Here is a 22,294-nt window from a genome sequence, read left to right on the forward strand (position 1 = left end):
AAGTTTAATCATACCTGGAAAGCTGTTGCTGTGGTACTATGCTAGATCTGTACAAGTATCTATATAGGAATACGCTATCAAATTTGTGTCACTATTTTGTTCTAGTTTCTTGCTGAAGTCATTCAAGGTACCACTTACAAGTGTAAAGCTTATGTTTTCCTCCTGTTTCTTGCAGTGGCTTCAAACAGATAGAGCTTAATTTGCCTCCAGCTGCAGTGTAGTATACTGAGTTACATTATCCAGGCCTCATTTAGTCTCTGCTGACAGAGGAGAGCTTGTGTAAAACCTGAGTCCTGTGTTTCATACCCTGCCACAGTTAGAAACGCTGTAAAATGATAATTAAATAAATAAAAGGAACAACACACTTAGAGCTGAATTTGATATAAGCAGATTTAGTGGCATTAAGCCTTTACCGTTAAGTCCACGTGCAGATTTTGGTTCAGCTAAAGTGCACAACAATGATTTTGATCATCAGAATTTGCATCTGAAGAGACAAATCTTAGGATCTCTTAAGAAAGGAGACACACTGGCAGTTGGGCGCAGTATTCTGAGGGCATAATTACAAAGGAGAACACACTGTGCTTTTTTGACACAGGAGAAACATGAATCCTACTTTCTGAACACTGTGGGCTAATTACGAGGTGGTCCAACTAGCCTGGATGTTGTTTCCATTTAACGTGCTCCTAAAGCAACAGCACATTAAGGAACTGGAATAAGTAACCCATCTGTCCTTGTTTTCTGTTGTGCCCCGTGGAATCTACCTCCCCCAGATGAAAAAGCTGCTTGCCCTCTCTGCATGTAACAATGCAGATAGCATGATTCCTCAGTCAGACTTTTTCATGGAAAAAAGGTGAATTAAATGAAAGGATAAGGCTGAGCATCTGGAGCAGAAGCTCACGTTGATTATGTATCTTTTGAGTGGTCACTGAGCTCTTTGAAATGCTCTGGAGTGAGTCAGGCTGAAAACAGTAAATTCTGTTATTATAATGCAATAGATTCTTCTTGTTAATGCTGTAATGATTGATATACCCCTTGTCTGCTTGGTTTGTTGAATAGTAATGCAAAAAGCCTGGAGAGAGAGAAACCCTCAAGCCCGAATTTCTGCAGCACATGAAGCTTTGGAATTGAATGAGTGAGTGACAACAAAACTTGCATTTATTTTCTGTCATTTAAAAATCCACTTGATGATAGCTTAAGGCAGGGGGGTTGCTACAGTAATTTTTAACCATGATTACAGGCCTGTCACAGGAAGCCCAACAATGGGAGGAAAAAAAAACACAGCTGCATGTTGTGCTTGCCACACAGAAGATCCTTAGGGCACTGGTGACAATGGGGAGTCTTCCCACTGATGGCAGTGGGCTTTGGGCCCTGTGTTAGCATAGCAAAGTGTTAATTAAGTCGCCTCCTGATGAGTTTATGATGATATGTTTATTTGTGGGATGGGGACAGGAGAGTTCCCTTTTGGATTTCTCAGTTGTCCTGAACAGAAGCAAGAAGGAGGGGACTCATAAACACCTTTTGAAATATTCATTTGATAGTGTGAGGGAACATGTAGTACTTCAGGACTTACTTTCTTTGAGTCTGTTATTTATTTTCTCAATCAGAAATGTATCATTCTGGGATCCCACAGTAAACTCAGTGCTCTGAAGCTTTACTGGCATGGCAAACTATACAAATGCTGCCAAAGTGCATCAGGCAGAGACTCCCTTAGGTTGCTGTCTGAGATTACCACATTCTAGAGTTTTATAAACTGATGCCTTACAGATTGCCCTTCACTTGTTTTGTTAGAAGGAAAAAAAAACAACAAACAAACACAACTGTTTGTGCCTGGACAGCAGTTTAATCGAAGGAGCATATAGCAGAAGAGGCTATTGCTTGCAGTGAGCTATACGCCTATTCATTCTACTTACATATGGAGTCTCATTTTTACCCAGACCTGTTGTTTCCTATTCCTCAAGTGATGACTGTGTGAAACACGATTAGAGATGGCAGCAGCAGCCTGATTCTGTTTCTGTATAAAGCAGAATCTCATCAGTAATGAGCTACTTGTATCAGACAGAAGTCAACAGCCTATATCCTATCTAATTTCAGCTGTTAAAGCTGTGGCCATCGAGTCTCAAGTAGTTACCTAGGCTCCCTCTATAGTCAATGAGAGAGACATCTCAATTCAGCAGCTCACCCTATTCGTAAAGAGAGATTTAAAGAGGTGAAATGAATGGCTTTGTGGTTTTACTCCTTAATAGACGAGGAGCACAGATAATTAAAAATTCTAAATTGTCAGAGTATTTAAAAAGGTTTGTGAGAACAGTATATCGACAAAACTCCTTTGCCTCTGTAATTGGTACATCCTTTAAAGTCTGCATGGCTTTTTATTGTTTTTACTTCAGGTACCTTTTTCACAGTTCTTCCTCTGACATTTTTTGCAGATGTGCCACTGCCTATATTCTCTTGGCTGAAGAGGAAGCTACAACAATTGTAGAAGCAGAGAAGCTGTTCAAGCAGGCTCTGAAAGCTGGAGAGGGCTGTTACAGGCGCAGCCAGCAATTGCAGCATCACGGTGCCCAGTACGAAGCCCAACACAGTAAGTTTCATTGGAGGGAATAGCTATTTCTAAAAAGGGAGAAGTCTAGGGGTTTGTTTTGTTGTTTTGTTGTTTTTTTTTTGTTTTTTCCCCTCTCAGAACTGTGCACTCAGTATATTGTCTGGAATGTGGTCCTAGAGCCACATGCCTAGAGCCAACAGAATATCCTGTTTCAGTGTTTTTGCCTGATTCTGTTACTGAGTTGGCAATACTGAGATTACAGATGCATCTTTTCTGTCATGGCAGAAAATATGTAGCATTTAGTTAATAGAAAGGAGAAGGCTGCAGAGCCAAAAGAGGTTTGATACTTAGAAAATGATGGAGAGTGATTTAGGAAGTTGCACCGAAATGCCTTTAGCTGTTTTGAAAACATAAGCTCATGCTGTAAAAACAGTAAAGAATGATGCAAATGGGACCAAAGTGCTTTGCCAGCTTTGTCCATCAGCTGTGTGAAAGCTAATGAGACCCATTCACCAGGGTGACATTTGAAAAGCTAGGTGCATTCGTTAAGAAAGGTCACAGAAACATAAAAATTAACAACTGGAATAATTTAGTGCTGTAATTAAAAGTCTAGTTTTTTAAAGTTCTGAGTGCGGAGATGTAGGTGCTGTAATGATATTTACTGGGTGTTTCTTAATTCCAAGAAAATAGATGAGTGTTCGCTGCCGGTAAATGAACAAAAAGATAAATAAAGCAAACAGATCTAGATTATTTTTAATCTACAATGGCTACCTCAGGCAAACGTAATACCAATGAATTGCATAAGTACAAGCACGGACATATTTGGGGTATCTGTAAGTTTCTCAGGACATGAATTCACAGCCTCTAGCTATTCCACATAAGTCAAAGATTGCTGATAAAAACTATGCGCAGTGAAATTGTCTGTCATCTGTGGTCTCAGAAATGCACACAAGTTTATACCTGAAAGCCTGAGTTTTTATAAATCTTGGGGGTAGTATTTTAAACATTTGTTGGATATCAAATGATAGTTTGGATGATACATTTATGATGATTTGTTTATTTCTGGAGAAAAACAAATGGAGAGCAGCTGAGCCCTTGAAGCAGTTTTCAGGTTCTAGCAGGCTTATGGTTGTCCACAAAATCTTGATTTGTGCACTCAATCCATCCTAAGCACAGAAAATGACAGCAGTTCTATGAAAAATACACAATAAGAGTGATAAAAGACTGTCATGATGCTTATCCTGGTGAGCAAGGTGTCCAAGATATCCTGATTAAGTTTGTGCAGGCAAATGTAAGTATGGTACCTTTGTAACCTGTGTGTGCTAGATGGTACATATCACTACCATCAGCATCCAGTTTGACACCCCGAACCTCCAGCATTACAGCAGAGTAAGCAACCAGCTGAATCACAGAATTAAGTACGCTGCCACAGAGCAGGAAGGGCTGAAAAGTGATGGCCACCTCTGACCATTGCTTGGTAGAAGGGGTAGACTGTCCCACTCCTCTCCTCTTCCACCAATAACCTCAGTGAGCACCTACAGAAGTTAGAGAAGTTCCAGTCTCAAACGGTGCCTTACACGCAAGAGCTTCGTGTAGGATTCCTTACATTATATGCTGGACTTGCATGGCTAAAAAGGTGGGCAGCTCACATTTCTTCAGGAAAACAAGGACCATGGATAAATATGTCTGTAAGGAGACCACAGTTCCTTTCCTCGTCTTGCAGTTACAACATGGTTCTGAAATATCTGTTGTGCCATCTCTAGTCCTTCAGGTTGACCTTGGGATGAAAAGAGGTGTTTCATCTTTAAGGAGTGAAAAACACTGTAATTTTTGAACAACAGCTTATTGTCCCATATTTCTGTATACTCGTGTATCTTTCATACACTATCTTACATTAGAGAATGAATTTTAAGAGTAGATGCAGACTTTGGGTACCCAATTTAACCTCTTTCAAAAGATGCTGGTTTATAGAAGGTGCAGACAGTCTTCTTTTTAAGGTGGCTTATGTTAGTCACCCCAAATCATTAGTCACCTCTGAAAACTTTGGCCTGAAAGGTTGTCTTGATTTCACAAGTATAAATGTGTTTTGACCATTCCTTCTGAAATGTCTGGAAGGGAGCGTGGCCTGAAATTTATAACTCTTGGTTACACTATATAAACATATCGAAACAGATGTAACTAATAAATTGTTTATTAAATATATAGAAAACAATACAGAGATAAGGAATTACATAATATAAAATATAGCTAATGAAATTCCTTCCCTCCCTTATTTATTTTCTCTTCTCAAGTCAGACCGTTCAGCCTGCTGCTTGATCTATCTGAAAATTGTAATCACAGCTTTAAAACAATTTGTAGGCACTTGGAATGTGTTCAGCACACATCTTGTTCTTATTATGAAAGACTTCAAAATGTTAGGAACAAACGAATCTTTATAGACTGCATAGTGTACATGAAGATAATTTGTAGCAGGTGTCCTATATTTTCTGGATATGGTAATTCTATAGCTGATTACCTGTCTGCACATTTCCTGTTGGTCCAGAAGCACGTTAAAAGTTCACATTGAAATTACAGGGAGAGGATGAGAAAGCAAGGATCACCAAAGGAGTAAGAATTCTCCAAGAGACTTACTCCTGTAGCTGGTTAGTTTCTGTCTTCTTTGTTGTCAGGGCACCTTCCAGCATATCGGATTGTTGTATCTGAAAGATGCTAATTTGCAATCCATAATTAGCTGCATGAGGAGTTTGAAGATGGTGACAAGATAAGAAGTAAAGGCTCAGCAAAAGGGAGGGTCAGGGTGTACTTATAATCAGTAGGTAAAAAGACTGGTGGAGTGCAACTGAGGATCTGATTTGCTGCATCTCCTATTAACACGTGTACAACTTACAAAAAAAGGCAGTTAAGACACACGTAGTTTCATGGATGCTGTTGTTTAAACCAAATATGTGAGTTGGTAAGTAATTTAATGCTGTCTGTATAACCACAGAGTTTTTGTGTCAGTGTTAGCTTCATAGGGGTTCCGCTCCCCTGCCTGATTACTTGATGGTCTGTCTAATATCCTACAGTGCTCTCTACCTTCAGATCCACTTATATTTCATAGGTGGAATACAGCTAACGTGTGGATCCTTATTTAAACCACCATATATCCAGAGTAATTCTACTGATTTTAGTGGTTATGTCACATTTAAGTCAGCTGAATTTGGTAACTTCTTATTACATGATAGCAAATAACAAAAAAAATGTTTAGAAAACTGTTTCCTTTTGTGTTAGAATATCAAATGAATGTATTTTTTAAAATATTTTTAATCTTAATTATGTCATTATTAATTGTGTCAATTATGTCTCTTTACTTTTATGCAGGAAGGGACACCAATGTGTTAGTTTATATTAAGAGGAGGCTGGCAATGTGTGCAAGAAAGCTGGGAAGGACCAGAGAAGCAGTGAAAATGATGAGAGATGTGAGTTTCGATTTTTTGTTTGTTTTGCTTTGATATGTAGGTAATAGCAGCACAGAGATGATACGCACTTGCTTACAAGTTAGCACCCACTCCTGCAGCAGGCAGTACTGCTGAAGATCATTTTGTATGTGTAGTGTACATAAAGACTAAGTTAACAGATCATTTATAAGATTGCAAAAACAATACTATGAAATCACAATGCCAGAGGGATGGTTGCCCATACAGACTGAATTTCCCGTCCTGGTATGTGTGCATTAGAATGCAGTCTTTAATTATTTGATCATAAAGTTACGTAACTTTTTTTTTTCCCCTGAATTCTCCCTCTTCCACTAGGACATGTAATGAATGCAGCAAACTTAATAAATATGTCTTAAGTATTCTGTTTTCTCTTACAAAGCTGCAGTTTGGCTCTGTCATTGTTTGTCACACTACACAGACCTGAGGACAGTGTTATTTATTCATGCAAAACCTATTACTGAGATGTCAAGAACAAGTAACCGTTCTTGTTTGTTACAATCTGTAACAAACTGACTTCTCCCCTGAGATGGAGGAAGATGTATGCCAAATTTGTAGGCTATAAATTCAAAACCTCAAGCAGTAGCAATGTGGGGGGTGGCAGGAAGGGCAGCAGACTCCAGGAGGCACTGTACATGATCCAAGTGTGTAAAAGGCTCAGCGTTAAGAGTTAGCTAGGAGTGCTCAGCGTTTCTTCAGGTGGGGCATCCTGCATGCAGATTAGGAACACAGTTCTCTGAGGAGGTGACTTGCCTCACCCACGGCAGCAAGTCTGCTTCAGTGATCATTTTTGAAACCACTGAGCAGAGTTCGTGATGCTAGTCCTCATCCTAAATAATCTGCCAGATGGCAAGTGGGAAGCAACTTTCACTTCATGTCTCTTGCCGAGGTTTTTCGGACACACAGCTGTCACTCCCCCAGAATCACCAGGCTCCCAGTTAGAGGTGTTGAAAAAGAACTTGTCGAAACCAAACTGTTGTACAGCTAGAAAAAGGAACGTGGAGGAAAGACCTGGGTTTGCAGCCTTGCGGTCAAGGCAGTCAGCTGGGAGAAAATGTTGTTTTCAGTCCAGTCAGCTCCACGATTATTTATGAATTTTGTTACACAGGCACACTGGAATCAATGCTGTACGAAATGTAGGTGGAAAAGCGTTGGAATTCTAACTTCTGGCACTAATATACAAGAAAGATATGATCTTGAATTTCACAGTCAAATGTCACACGTCATAATTATGGCAACTTCTGGAGCTTACTAGGGGCTGCTGAATGTGTTTGGTGATTTGTAGATAGGGCTATGTCAAACAGTGAACCCTTTTGTGAACCCTTCTGCAGCTGATGTCAATATATATGGCTAGCAGCGTGCAGAGTACTGGATTCGGGGACTCAGGTCCATCCAGTCCTAGGTTTCTTACGGAAAGTGAGACCCAGAACACTTTGGTTATAAGAAATGGGTTATTCTGTCACTAGAGACAAAATTCTGTGGTTTTGAAGTTAAGTATAACGTGGCAAGTGACAATGACAGGGAAACCCAAAGTCATCATTTGTTAGGCACTGGAAGGACTGAAAACACTTTCCTCAGTAGAAACATAAAATGGATCATTCTGTGATTCTAACATCATGCTGAAACAAAAGGACTGGATGCAAGACAAAGGAGGTAGAAAGACAGAATGTCAGCTTCTAGAGCTTCAACTCAGATCAATGCATTCGGTATTTTTCCACAGACACTTAGCCAAATCCTCAGAACCACATTTAAACGCCTCTAGAGACCTTTGTTGTGATTGAGCAGAGCTGAGAATTAGCAGGTCCCTAGGTGAAATATAAAAGCAACAGTACCTCAGGGTCACATCTCCAGTACATTAAAAGCATGAGTAGGGTCACACCAGCTTTGCAGACACTTTTCTTAGACTGACATGGAGCCATTTATTTCTGATGAATGCATAGCCACCATTTTTTCAGGGATGACATAAATAATGCATTTATGAAGAAGTTTGAACATGAATGTGTCATTGGTGGTTTCTGCGTGATTGATGAGGGAGGAGATGGATTTATTCACCCTAAGAAGAATATGAAGAATAAGTTGGCCGGGGACTGCTGAATCCAGCATCAGGGGACAGAGGGTGGAGGCCTTGTTTGTGTTTGAGAGATTGAAAACAGATTTCTCAAGACATGGAACATGATGGAAATGAAGTGTTAAGAGGTTCATGACACCATCTGGGAAATATGATTGGGATGTAGTGAGTCTTTGCCACTTTGAAAAAATAAAATATTTGAGAGTGTTTAATTCGTTGCATATATAAGGCCATCTTGAGGACATTACTGATGGATTACATTGTCTTATTTTAATTTTATGTCAGAAAAGAGGGAGATCCTGCTTAAAACACCTTAATGAAAAGAAAATGAGTTGGTGGTGGCTTTAATAAGATTTGGGGTTATTGGTTATATATGCTGCTGTTAGGAAAATACTATTCTTTGGCATTTTATTAAAGATACTCAAAAACAGTGATTTGTTAGGAATTTGTCGCTTCTGAAATCAATTTTGAGGAAGCACTGTGGTGTTGGCTTTGCTGCTTTGATCTCATTCATTTAGCTGAGCTGAATTGCTCAGAGTCAGTAAGCTGTAATTGCCATGGCGATGTGTAGCTGAGGCACACATAGGTGTTCTGCCTTTGTTTGTGTTTGTGATGATAACTATTTACTATGCTTCGCTATAGAAACCAGCAGCTGTCACTATTTGTATGGACGGAGTTAACTCGTGACCTCATTTTGATTAGCGTGCGGCTGGAGTAACTCCAGCCCCGTCACCAGAGTTACCCCGCTTTTATTCCTCCTTACGCAGAGCACGGTGCGGTGTGCGGGGGAACCAGATCTCTCGTCCTGTCCCGGAGGAAAAAGCCTGCGCTGCTGGTTGGTTTATTTCTTGGGCTGATGATGTCAGGACGATTTAAAGCGGCGTGTTCCAAATGGGGTTGGAGAACCTGGGGTGTGCAGAGGTGAAAGGCCGTGGTGGCGGCTGGGAGGAGCCTCCGGTATCCCGTCACCTTACATCTTCATTGGAGATAATGCTGAAAGACAAACCAGGTGCCAAGGAGCGAGGGTAGCTTTCTGTACCAGCTGCTGTCTGTCTGCTCGTTCCCTCACCTTCACAGTGGATGAAAATCAGTGTGCTGGGCTTGTGGTTTGTGTTTTCCATCGAATGAAAGCAGAGGGGGTGTGGAGGGTACGCAGAGGCCCTTCTTTCTGTACTTTGAGAGTGGCTGTGCTGCTGAATTTCCCTGGGTCTAGCTTCTTAGGATTGTTCTGGGGAAGATTTGGGCTGTGGAATGAGCAGGCTGTCACTGAAGGGCGATGTGTGCTTATGAAAGAGAAGGGAGGCAGGCAGAAAGCGTGCTGGGGGATGAAGCGAACACCTCTCAATCACTGTCAGGGAGATGAAACAAACTTGCTTTCTAGAGCATTTTTATCTCCTACACCTGCACTTCTGTGATAACTGCTTTCTGGTCTTAACAAGTATAGTTACTACCTGCTCATCAAGAGCAGCCCTGCAGAGAAGGACCAGAGGCATGGCCAGCAGGTCAAGGGAGGTGATTGCCCCGCTCTGCTCTGCCCCTGCCAGGCCTCACCTGGAGCACTGCGTCCCGGTGCGGTGTCTCCTCACTGCAGAGTCAGAAATGCACACTTTCTTTCTGGGATCAGTGATGTCTGCTGAGAAATTACTCTTCAGTTCATTTTTAAAGGACCTAGAAGTTTACTGTTATGGACCTAGCTCTGAGAATCTCGCTGAGGATATTTCAAGCCGGAGGTGTTTGTGTTCATCTCAGTGCCCAGCTGCAGTAGCTAATTTTTAATTTTTTTTTTTGCCAGAGAAGATACCAAGGGGCTGTCAGTGTCTAAGCAGCTTGCAGTGCTAGAGAGCTGCTTGAATATCAATGTGCCGCTTGATAAGCTGTTTAAACACTGAGGCTGCCCTGAACTTTTCAAGTGGTTTAAAAGGTTATGCCATTTGGAGGCATCAAAATGGTACTCAGCCACGCTGAATCTATTTTAATGATAAGGGGAGGTTGGGTTTTTTATCTTAGTATCACCAGCAGCACTAGTGATTTTTGTTGGTGTGCCAGTTCTTCAGATCTAGCGTACTTCCTTGGCAACCTCTTTTACTGGACTTTGAATGCTGTTTTTCATTCAACATTATCTTGAATTTTCTATTTCTCTGTGCATTGCTGAGTGCTCTTGGGTAAGCGGAATATATAACCAGAACGATTTTCTGTACTTTGTGTCATCAGGCAGTGTGAAAGGAAAGAGTCCTGACTGCTAATAGAGATGTTCTGATCCCTAGCAACTCAACAATGCAGCTTCTGCAGCTGTTTGCACCCACAGCTACTGTCTGTCTCTTCCAAATACTTCTGTGCTTTAGGCAAGGATTAGTGAGTCAGTCTTTGGCGCGCGTTACACAGGTCAAGTGAAGCAGGCTTCCTTTGCCTTGAGTGGAATGCTAGCTTTGTGAAAATCTGTAGCATCCATTCAATGTGCCATTTATTACAATTTGAAGCAGAAATTCTTCTGAGTTCAAGAAGACCAAGAGCTACCTCATGAATTTCAGAGCAGCGCTGCTCATGTGAGCAGCAACGTTTGCCAGCCTCCACCACAGGGAAGGATCTTTGGTTAACTCCTGTTCTGACACACAAATGCTGCAGTAACAGCAAGTGATAAACAGTGATTTCTAACAGTGAAAACACTTCCACATGCCTCTGTATTCAAACATGTTTTCTTCTGTAACAGCTGTGCACAGTGTGGATAAACTGGGGGGAGGGAAGATGAGGACATCTTTCATCTGGATGGGATCTTACACAAAATGGAGACTCCTGTGACTGCCCCAGTGCTGTTGGTCCTTTCACTCCACCTGCGAGTCAGAGCCCTCACTTTCTGTCATGCCTGTCATCCTGTGCAAAACCCTCAAAACTAGAAATTCGGTGTCTGTAACCTGAAACTGATGGTAATGTTTCTCATATAAATTGTGCTTAAAATTGTAATAGCCAGGTGACTACAATGAAAGATTGCCTTTTAGGCATGTGTTGAAAACAGGCGTTTTTCTAGCAGAACATGTGGGCCTTCTCAAAAGATTTGTCCAACATACTTAATGACAACTTACACCCAGCTGGAGCAAAATGGCTGTGCTGGGCACGTGTCCTGTAGAGCAGTGTACTTGCTTCCTGTACTAAAGCTACACTACACTGTCAGGTTTTGTTCGCCTTACAATTTGTTGAAATATATATTCAGCCTGCTGAGCATATACTGCGTGTTATCAAATCCTGTGTAGCACAGACAATTGCATCTGATTTTTCGTTGTACTCAGTGCATTTACCCAAGGGTTTCCAGCACTCTGATTCCATTAAGACAGAAAATGGAATGTAGTCATGTGGTCTTACAGGGACCCTGGTAACTTGGGCTCCTTTTTTGTCAATCCTCTTGTATCAATCCTTGTTCAGAGGCTTTTAATTGTGTTCCTCCACCTCTTTGGAAACCCCTAGCACATTTTTGAGTTACTAGATCATTTCCTTCTTTTAATTGCATTTAAAAGTCTAAAGCTATGGCAAGGTTTCTGCAAAGTACTTCATGATAATGTAAATAAAGGATTTTCTCCTGAAGAGGGCTATGAGTAATCGCTTTATTTTCATGCTTTATAAAGTTGCTGATCTTTGATATATCAAAAATTATATAATTTCTCTTACTGCTTTTATGTGATGCAATTATTTAGTAGTAAGTGTACATCTGGAACAACTTGTGTTCTTCTGGTTTCATGCCACGTCTTCCTTCAAGATCCTTTTTATTCCTGGAATGTGCATTTTTACAACACAGTCCAAATAACAGCATTTTCATAATTATATTCCTTAAAGAACTCAAGTCTTACTCCGAAGGCTTTCATCCTCCAATTAAGAGAGAACATATAGGCTGCATGTTCTAGCATATTTCCTTAGAGTTTGCATAGTCAGTAAGATATTTCTTCCTTTACTGTCTAATTGCTAATCCTACCTTGAATAAAAGACACATTATCTGTAAATATTTTGGAACACTAGAGCTAAACTTGCATTTGCCAAATAAAAATGGAATGTCAGCTAAATTCTATACCTGTCCCATCCCACAGTGTAAAGTGGAGCCTATCTGTGTGCTAGCCTGTGTTTGCTGACAACATTTCTTCTCTCCTTGCCAGGTGAGCTAGCCAAGGGTTTGTGATTTCTGTTCTCAGGTTTTGCAAATCAGCTCCATTGTATTAAGTTGGTTGACAGATAGCTTCTTTACAGCTAGTAATCTAGCTTCAATATTAGGGAGTTTACAACAATACTCTTTACTAGGTCGTTTTTAGCCTGGTTTTCTGGAAAAATAAAGCTTATGAAATCAAGTCTCAACTGTTTCTCTGTCAGTACAAGGAACATTTGATCCATCATTCAGATTCAACAAAATTTGTCAAAGGAAAGGAAATATTAAAGACATCCAATTTCTGCAGCTTTTATGAGAAAAGTAGCTGAATACAGGAAAAAGATCATATTAATCAGCTGACTAGAGAAAAACTTAGCCATAAGTTAATTTTATTAGACAACAGAGAGTCAATGTGGAATGATGTTTCAAATGCCTCCAGCCCAAGGCAAACTTCAGACAAAGTTTAAAACATCTGAAAATCTAGCTGTAGACAACGAAGCCCTAAGAAGTGGGATCTTCTATATTTCTGCTCAGAAATGGCTTGATGTTTTGCCTTTTTACTTTGTTCAGTTAACAGTGCTTACAGATGACAGTCATGTACCAGAAAGCAGCTTATGCAAAGTGCTGGTGAACATGACAGTGCTATCCACAGTGCACTCTTGGTTCTTTGCTGGTGGCTGACAGTCGCACCTGGAAGATGGCAGCTTCAGTCATTTCTCTTCTAGGAGGCAGATTTTACCATTTCAGATAGCCACAGTGGGAAGAGATAGACTTGAAGTTAAGGTTGTAAATTCCCACTGTATTTCTCATTTATTTGTTGTTGTTTCTTTTTTGTAAGCTGAACTCACTTACTCATATCTACGAATGCATTCAGTTGAATACATGGATTTTAAAATGCTTGTAGAGAATATATGAATATAAGCAGCAGTGAATGGTTGTGTGCATTGCCCATAAAATATGTGGCCATTTGTACAGCCACAATGCAAATAAAGAATAAATGTGTCAACACCAGGTGATGTATAAGATCATTCATTTATCCACCTCTGTATTCACTTGAGCCCCATGGTCTAGTCGTAGTCATAAACTGTAACTCAAAGCTGTTCCCTACACAAATGATGTATCATTGCTAATTGATGCATGAGGTTAATGTCATCACGGGAGGAAAACAGATACAGCAGCTAAAAGTACATTCCTTGAAAATGTTTCAAAAATGAGATCTAAATGACAAAATACTGATGATGGAAATTTTCTCAGGAAAGGGAGTCCTCTTCATTTAACTTTTCTTTGGGAGGTATAACTTGTTCCTCATCCAATAAATCAGACGGGGATTTCCTTGTACCATAAAGCATATTTTGTGATCATCACTCTTTCGTATCCATCAAAAAGTCATTGAAACTACACCCTGCAATATGCATTGGGGTGAGTCTGGAATTACGGCCCTCCCAGGACTAGTGATAAGATATCTGATTGTGTCAGACTTAGTTCCAGATTTCTTCTGCAAACTTGTACTCCCAAAATAATATTTATCTTTAAATTAATAAATTAAAAGTTATTAATTACCTGCAAAAGCTGCCATTCCTGTGTATCTGCAGTACAGCTAATGAATCTTTCAACAGAAGCAGTTCCACTTTCTGTGTGTGTATGTGTTCCTCATCAAATGTGCAGAGCAGTTGGAACAGAATAAGGGCTAATGGAGCCACTAGAAATTATTTTGACAAGTTCAAATTATTTTGACAAGTTCAAAATAAAATCCTTGCGAGCATGTATTTGGTATGATGCATTTGATATCTACTTGAACATCTCGTGTTGTAAGGTAATACGTTCGTGGCCATGTTGTGTTAGCTTTGATATGGTATGAAAGCAAGCTTAGCTCAGAGGAGTACAGGTCTTTATACTGGCTGAGAGTCTAATAATCAGCATTTTATAATGAAATCTGTAGTCCTAAGCAGTATTGAGGTAAGAAGGTACAGTTGCTTTGGTGAGAAACGTCAAGTGCTGAATCTGATGGCTGTCTCTTGAGGTCTTAAGTCATGGAGAAGGATGACAGTAGAGCTTTCGTCTCGTCTCTAAGTGCAGTGGTTGGCACTAATGTGGAAGTGTCTGCTACAGTAAAGATGAAAAGAGAATGAAAATTGATCATTAGACACTTTGGCCAATGTTAGTCTCTAACATCACAGAAAATTCACAGTTAGGTGCAAAGGGAGCCGTGTGTCTCCTTAAACCAGCGGCCAGAGAAGAGCCCGGTGCTGTAAGGGCCTGGGGTACTCGAGGGTGCCTTCTCCTTGCCCTGCTCACGGACGGGGTGCCCGTCTTCACGCCTCGGTGTGGGGCATGAGGCCTGCTGGGGAGGAGATGGGAGCTGGCCCTCAGCTCTCCGCTGCTCCTCAGCGTGGCGCAGGGTTTGGCCTGCCGTCAACGTCCAGCAGGCCGATGTTGTAACCTCTGAGGCATTTTTTTTTCTTCCCCAGTGTTTCCCCACACTCTGGGGCCTAAGAGATGACCTGTGGTAATACACTTGCATCTAAGTGGCGTTACTTTCTGGGACGCTTCTCAAAAAACACATTTGTACTGTGAAGAGTATTCACACTAAAAGCTGTGTGTTGTCCATCCTGAGATGGCAGAAAACTGAGCTCATGTCCTCTCCTTATTATTATTTTATTTATTTATAGCAAATGTGTTGTCATTTGTGCACAGTCAGCGTTAGCACAGCTGAGTGGCTGGTTAGAGGTGTTTTATTTTTGTAACCACAGCATCAACCGAGTTCGTTTTGACTCAGCTGGACTTGCTAACATTGAGCCCTTCCCAGATTAAACCTTCATTAACACGTGTCAGTCTGGGGGCCTGGTAGGCCGGACAGTGACCTTTCTTCTGCTGCTGTCTCAGGCGAGGTTTATCACTCTGACAGAACCTAATTAAAGCTGAAAAAAAAATAAAAACCAGTGAGTGATGTCAGTGAGAAACAGAACCAGAGTAGGAACTTTTACTGGCCGCAGCACATCTGTAACTGGCTGCAGCTCTTCCCTTTTCTTCACTCGTGGAGGGAAGGTTTTTCTGCCAGCCATTATTCATCCGCAATGAAGAGGGATAATCTTTCTTAATCCCTTGAAGGGGTTGTTTGCAATATGCTCATTCTGAGCTTTAAATCACTTTTTACGTAGGGCTAGATTCTGTCATGCTTTTTCCTTCCAAGTAGTAGCTTCGACCATTAAATATGCAGCAGTCAGTAAGGACAAGACTGAGAAGTAGTAGGTGCCATGCTGGATCCATAACTGATGGAGCTAGCTATGTGAATTTTCACCTGCAGTTATTTTTCTTCGTGAGCAAAGACTTAAACTTATTTTTATGGTCAAATTTTTTATCTAGATAAGCACCAAGACCTGTGGTCCATGTTTTTTTGGAACACTGGAGAAGAAGGAAAGCCTGTAAACTATACAGTTTCTTTTCTGTGTGTGTGTGTTCCTCACAGGTTCAGCTCCATCCATTTCAACTGGGAGCTTTATGCCCATCCCTATCCCACTAGAACCACAAATTGAGTGAATCAGCTGCTGTCTCAGTGATCATGGTTTGCACCAGAAATTTGTATAATCCGTTATACAAAACACTCCTGTCCTTGCATTTTTGATACTTCAGTAATCCTCAAAGTGCAACAAAGTCAGTGCTACCCAGAGAGCCAAATTTAGACACTTATCCTGTAAGGACAGATTATTTCTTACATTAATGTGTGCCAGGCAAGAATTTAATGTACAAGGAAGAATTTCTCTGCACGTTGCACATCTGATAATCTTCCTTAAAGAGGGAAGAAGCTACAGACATTACTTGTTTATTATTTTCTAAAATTCCTGGTGAATCTTCACCATTCTTGTTTCCATCCTGTTCTCTGTTTGCGAGATTAAGATTTGGTGGTTCTCATCAGTTTCTCTATATCTTCAAAAGTATGTTTATTATTTGACAGAGTTTTCATATCCAACTTAATATTGTCATATAGACCAAGGCTGACCTGGAACTATTTTATTTACATGGCTTGTTAGAGTATTCCTGTTCCTGTACACCTGATTAAAGGATTAAATGCATCCAATGCTAAGCATATTTTGTCAAGAAACCTGCCTCACTGTCTGTTTAGAGCTCAGAAATTTCTGAGATAATAGTGAACTCTGGGAAAGAGTCAGGAATGTGGGGAACTGAAGGGTTTTAATTTGGTGCGTTTTGAACATGAAACCATTTTCCATGTCAATAATCTAACCCTTTCATATGTTATTGATTTTAGTTGATGAAGGAGTTTCCTCTGCTCAGCATGTTCAATATCCATGAAAACCTGCTAGAAGCTTTGTTGGAACTGCAAGCATATGCAGATGTCCAGGCAGTCTTAGCAAAGTATGATGGTAAGTCCGTATGTATTTATATTTTTTCTATACAGTACTCATAAAAACAATGTTTCAGTCAAGCTTTAGAAAGTAAAACTTTAAAATTTCAGAAGTATTGTAAGTAAGGTGACTTGCACAAGCTTCATACGTCCCCTTACACAGTCCTTAATCCAGAGATTACATACTGTGTGTTGGTTTTTTTTCTGCAAACCCTGCTTCATTCTCTGTACAGAGTAATGGAATTCACTTATTCGTAGCTCTTCAGCACTTTCTTTGCTTTCTGTTGATGTTTAAAGAATGACTGTTTTGGTTCTGTAGACTCTTATTGCATGTTATTCAAACCTTGTCTGAAGAAAGGATTGGAGTATGCATGAACCAAATGGCTGAATTAAGTGAAAAACCCTACATTTTGATATTTCTTAACTCTTTCTCTAGCTTTATCTTGTTGCCTTTAAAATGTTCTTAATTACTAGATTTTTTGGCTTTTCTAATGTTACTTAAGCAGAGATTTTAAGGCTTGTAACTTAAAAAGTTTTTGAAGAGGTGAATGGAGGCTATTTGAGGTGCTGTTGCATACGTGGCTACCAGTATGGGCACTGGAACCCGTAACCACAGAGCTTTGGCCACTCTCTCTTTGATTCTTTGAATAGACTTCACATCCTTTCCAGCCTGTCCCTAGTTGATCTTCTGTCCCATTTGTCTACTGAACTCCCTTCTACTTCTGTTTTGCAGTCAATTTCAGCTTTCTTTTGCTCCCGGTTCCTACCAGAGGCTCCTGTTTCAGCCAGTACTATTCACTCCCAAAGCCATTTTCCTACCTCACCTAACTAGCTGTCCCAGTCTGGTTTTCAGGGCAGTGATGGTCATCATACATCTCCTCACCCACTTCACTCCTCTCTTATCACTTACATCTTTTCTATCTACACTTTTCTCTGTGGCTTCTGTCTTGGTTTTGTTCAGCTTTGTTCTCTTTGCCTGGGCACCAAAAAGCAGAAAAGTATAAAAGCCCATGGAGACAGAAGCTTCTCACTGTGGCTTCAGGCACCATGGGACTTCAGCACATCCTTGTCTTTAATGTAGTTATCTACTAATAACTCTGGGAAATAGCAGACCTGTGGCAGAACAGGAAATTAAATCAAGCCCTCCCAAATCTCAGATTAAACTCCTGTGCCAACGCTGCTTTTGCATGGTGAAGCACTGATCTCTAGGTTTTACTATGGTGGCACTTTGAAGATGCTAAAACTTGAAGGTGCGTCTTGTTTTCTCAAAAGTGTCTGATATAATCAAAACTGAGGTCAGAAGTATAACAGATGTGGATTTTCAAAATGAAACTCTTTTTACTTCATCTGTTTGAGCCTATGCATTTTCAACTCATTTTTTTTTTGCCATATATAAAGAAAGGTGTGTGTATATGCTAGGTATGCACAAGGACTCCACAAGCACAGGCTTAACCAGTATGACTCTTACAGCTCATGAGTCTCAGAAGGCTCATCTCAGGGAGTCTCAGCTCATTTTAGAACTCATCAGCTTCATGTGTTGTAAGATTTATTGGATTATAAAACAATGAACTCATTTATACTTTCCTATCTGCAGTTTCTGTTGGTTCCACTCCACTGCCTTTTTTTTGACTGAGCCCAAACCTGATTTATTGTATTTTGATAACATATGAACAAATTATTTCCTTGAGCAGCCTGCCCCCACCCTAGGCTAAAAAGTTGGATTGCATTGTGCAAAACCTCAGCCTCTGCAAGCAGACACACTGCTTTTCTAAAAGCTGTGTGTTAAATAGTGTTTATATTATGTACCTGGCAACAGAGCTGATGTCTATACTCATTATTCATGGAAAAAGGGCCTCATTAGTGGGAAGTCATGCACTGTTGCTGAGCTACATCATTATGGTTTCAGAGTTCAGTGCCTGTCAATAGAGTGCAGATGACCTAAATACTGTTGAATTCTGAAAAGAGTTTTGGCTCCAATTTGACATGGATCCATGTTATTTACAGCAGAAATAGTTATGGCTGCTGAAAAGACTGTTCTTAATGGGATAAGCTTCTGGTATTCATAACAGATAAAGCTTATCTGCTCCTATTTCCTTACTTTTTAAATTGATTGTTTTTCAGTGGAGTAGGTCTGCTTGTTGTGATGCTCAGAGCAAATGATTTATTAACTTCCCTGGGCAATCCGTCCCTTTGACTGTTATTCTCTGGTAACCTGGGTACTATGTGAAAACTCAGACCTTTCTGGTAATTGAAAATCAAATTAAAAAAAGGTTGGAGGCCTGTTTGTTTAGTTGTAGTGATGCAGTGATCCCTCCCTGAAGATCTCCTTGGCTTCTTTTTTCTTATTTATTTTTTTTTGTAATAAATGTCACTGTCTTACTTTCTTGTGAGACTGTAAACTTTCTGGTTTGCAGGAGGAACACTTTGTACAGATTCTCCTTTCACTTACCACTTGCAAAGAAGGAGAAGGAGAGTGTTACCATGTAGACAGGCCTGAATTAAGAGTTAACTTGAGAAGAGAATTTAGACCATATGATACATAGAAATAAAGTGTTTGGTGGTTTTTCTTTGGTTGGTTTTATTTAATTTTTTTTTTAATGCAAAAGGTCTCATTCTGCTCTAGGCTGTTACACTTTTATTTGGTAACTGCTTACGTCGAAGAATCCTTCTCTAAATTAGTGTCAAATCAAAATGCAAACCTTTAAAAAAAAACACAATTAGAAACAATCATCTTTATCTTGGAACGTGCATGGTGGATGGGTATTGATCATATTCTTATTTGTTAACAGTTAATGTAGAGAAACCAGTTTTCTAAAATGCATCCCATTCAGAGTTACTCTCCGTTCTTCAGTCTCCCTCTGTCCAACTTCTTGTCCTTACAACGTATGAAATACATGTATGTAGGTTCTACTTACAGTGAACTTAGAATCATATCGCAGAATGGCTTGGGTTGGAAGGGACCTCAGAGATCATCTAGTTCTGACCCTCCTGTCATGGGCAGGGATGCCACCCACTAGATCAGATTGCCCAAAGCCCCATCCAGCCTGGCCTTGAGCACTTCCAGGGATGGGGCATCCACAGCTTCTCTGGGCAAACCTGTGCCAGTGCCTCACCACCCTCAGAGTGAAGAATTTCCTCCTAACCTCTAATCTAACTTAAAGGCATTCCTTCCGTAGGTAGTTAGGTAGTTCGTAGGTAGTTGTAGATTGATCAACTAATCACATGGAGCCTTCAGCTATGGTCTCTGGGGCTTTTGTGGATATTTGCCTCAATTCTGTGTCTGTTCATACCATCTGGTCTCTCTTTTTTTTTTTTTTTTGCCATATGATTCTGTGTTTTGCTTTGTTTTGTTTGTTTCCCCAGCTTGTGCAACAACACAAAAAGTCTAAACTAATTGTCTAAACTAATGGTACTGATCTTGCTCTTTCTAATCTTCTATAGGAGAAAAGGTTGCTTCCCCTTTAGATGCATTTAGGATTAAACTCAGTCAAATCAAAGGGGTTGACACATGTCTGGTCACTGCGATGTTCATCTCAGCCATGACACGGTTACAACCAGCAGTAACCCTCAAAATATGTCCATATCTGAACAGTTTAAGCACTTGTTATGCTCATAGTAAAATAAAACACACTTTGTTTGTGCTGAAATGTTTTTCCCATCCTACCAGGGGACCAAAGCCCAGGCCTTACCATGCACAGTGTGTGATTTTGGGGTCTTCCACCAGTGAGGAAGAAATGTCAAAACTACAGAAAATCCAAACTGCTTTGTGTCACAAGCACAAAGTAAGCCTTAGGTCATCGTGTTCATAGTTTTGCTCCCTCCAACATACTTTCTACCATGTCTTGTGGAAAAAGGGCTCAGGCAATGACTGTTCTTGTGGGAGATGATACCACAGGACAGTAGATCTTTCTGACAAAGTGTTTCTCCCCTGATGTTCAGTTCATATTTTCCATTATTGAATTCCATCCCTTTACTCTCACTTTAACCATTTGTATCAGCTTAATTCTTTTTCTTCCACAATGTTTGTATCTTTATAGATGACCGCATCTCTCTTCTGTCACCACTGATCCAGCCAGCACATATTTATGCATTAGACCACTTTCAGTCTTTCCTGTAAGCAGTTCCTCCTTCCACCTGTGCACGAGTTGATAATGTAGTCTGCAGGTGCAGAGAACTGGGGGAGCTCTGTGCTGACAAGGCAAGTGTTGGCCTATCCCTGAAACACTGCAGTCAATACACGGGCTGAGGGAGAGAAAATCAGACCAAACCATTGCATGTCCTGTAGTCCATCACTTTTTTCTTATATTTTCACATATTTTTTTCCAGTTTGTTGGCATACTTAAATGTTGCATGTTTAGAAATATGTGAGTTCATCTGGTACCTGAAGTGTAGCCTCTCTTCAATGCTGTATGGAGAAGAGCTAAGAGTTTGACTGAGAAGATCTTACTGTACAAATTGTGGCCCCAGATCTGCAGCTTATTTCAGCAAATACTTTTGATCCTATTAATGTTGATAAGACTAGCCACCTATCTAAAGTTAAACCTGTAGGAATCTTCACTGCTGACTTGGAAATAACATGTCCTTTTGGGTCAAAAAAGGGAGTAGTTTCTGACCAGTCACTTAGATTTCCCATTTATTAATACCTAAAGGAATTGCAGCATGCCCATGTTTTCACATGTAGGGCTTTCTGATGACTTGGATAGGGGATGTTGCACCGGCCTACACGCAGATTCATCATTTCTTGGTTTAGTTGCTATTTTATGAGAGTAAGAAATCCCATGATCTATTTAGATGATGTATGGCATATTCTGGATACCACGAATCACAGAATTAGTGATACTCTGGTTGCAAATCCCTATGCATAGCATCTTCCATTAATTCATTCTCAATGCAATCACTTACAACGCAAATAACCAGTAAGAATTGGCTTTCCCAGCCCTCCCAATAGCTCTCTGGGGCTACTCCAAAGAAAATGACTGTTAATTAAATTTCAGCTATTTTGTATTCTGTTTGAAGATACAAGCAATAAAGAAGGGAGAGCCTTTTTTAGACTGTCATGTCAGTTCTTACTAAGCAAAAATATCCTGACAGTTTTGAGAACAGAATAGCAGTTGCATATTTTCGCACATTGTGGGAACTCCACAAGTAATCATAGGAGGGTGGGAAACAGTATATGTGAAGATACTTTGCCAGATGGCTCAGTGAGCTGGACACACTCATCTATGAAAACCTTCACTTTGGTTCCTGACAGAGGACTTATCTCCTACAGCAAGTTTAGACTTGATTCCCTTGCTAAAGTCAAGTTATAGCCAGCCATAATTGTTTTATGCTGTTTTATAAAATACAAAGGTCCAGTTTAGGAAACGAAGCCTAAATTATATGAAGGTTTTAAAGTATTGTAGTGATCAGGCTAGGATATAGAAGAGCTGAATCCTTACAGTCTAATATGGGGCAAGCAAAAAGGAGGAGGGGAGCAGCATCGACCTACTGAGGGTGATCACTATCTCCACAGCAACATAAACACCAACATTTGTATGCATTTCTTCCACTGCCAAGGGACTGTAGGTATTACCCTCAAATAATTGCTGCTTGCTTATTAGGAGCCTAGTAGTGAAGAGCCCTCCTGGGTAAGGCAGGTTCCCTGCTGATGTATTTACTGCAGATTACCCTTTCTGTGAGCTGAGCAAGCTATTAAACAAAATTAGCTATTTTGTTTGCCCAGTTATTC

At 40.3% G+C, this 22,294-nt stretch overlaps 1 protein-coding gene across 5 annotated transcripts in view; it reads left to right on the top strand.

The window, feature by feature from the left end:
• ST7 (suppression of tumorigenicity 7) overlaps positions 1–22,294 on the top strand; it is a 139,723-nt gene that overhangs the window by 87,417 nt on the left and 30,012 nt on the right. For all 5 annotated transcript variants that reach the window (XM_068669537.1, XM_068669538.1, XM_068669541.1 and 2 more), the window contains 4 exons: positions 1,057–1,132; positions 2,427–2,581; positions 5,903–6,000; positions 16,471–16,585. In XM_068669537.1, coding sequence (XP_068525638.1) covers positions 1,057–1,132; positions 2,427–2,581; positions 5,903–6,000; positions 16,471–16,585 — 444 coding nt within the window. The remainder of the gene's footprint in view (positions 1–1,056; positions 1,133–2,426; positions 2,582–5,902; positions 6,001–16,470; positions 16,586–22,294) is intronic.

This window comes from Anas acuta, chromosome 1, assembly GCF_963932015.1.
Source record: "Anas acuta chromosome 1, bAnaAcu1.1, whole genome shotgun sequence".
In the NCBI taxonomy this organism is placed as follows: Eukaryota; Metazoa; Chordata; class Aves; order Anseriformes; family Anatidae; genus Anas; species Anas acuta.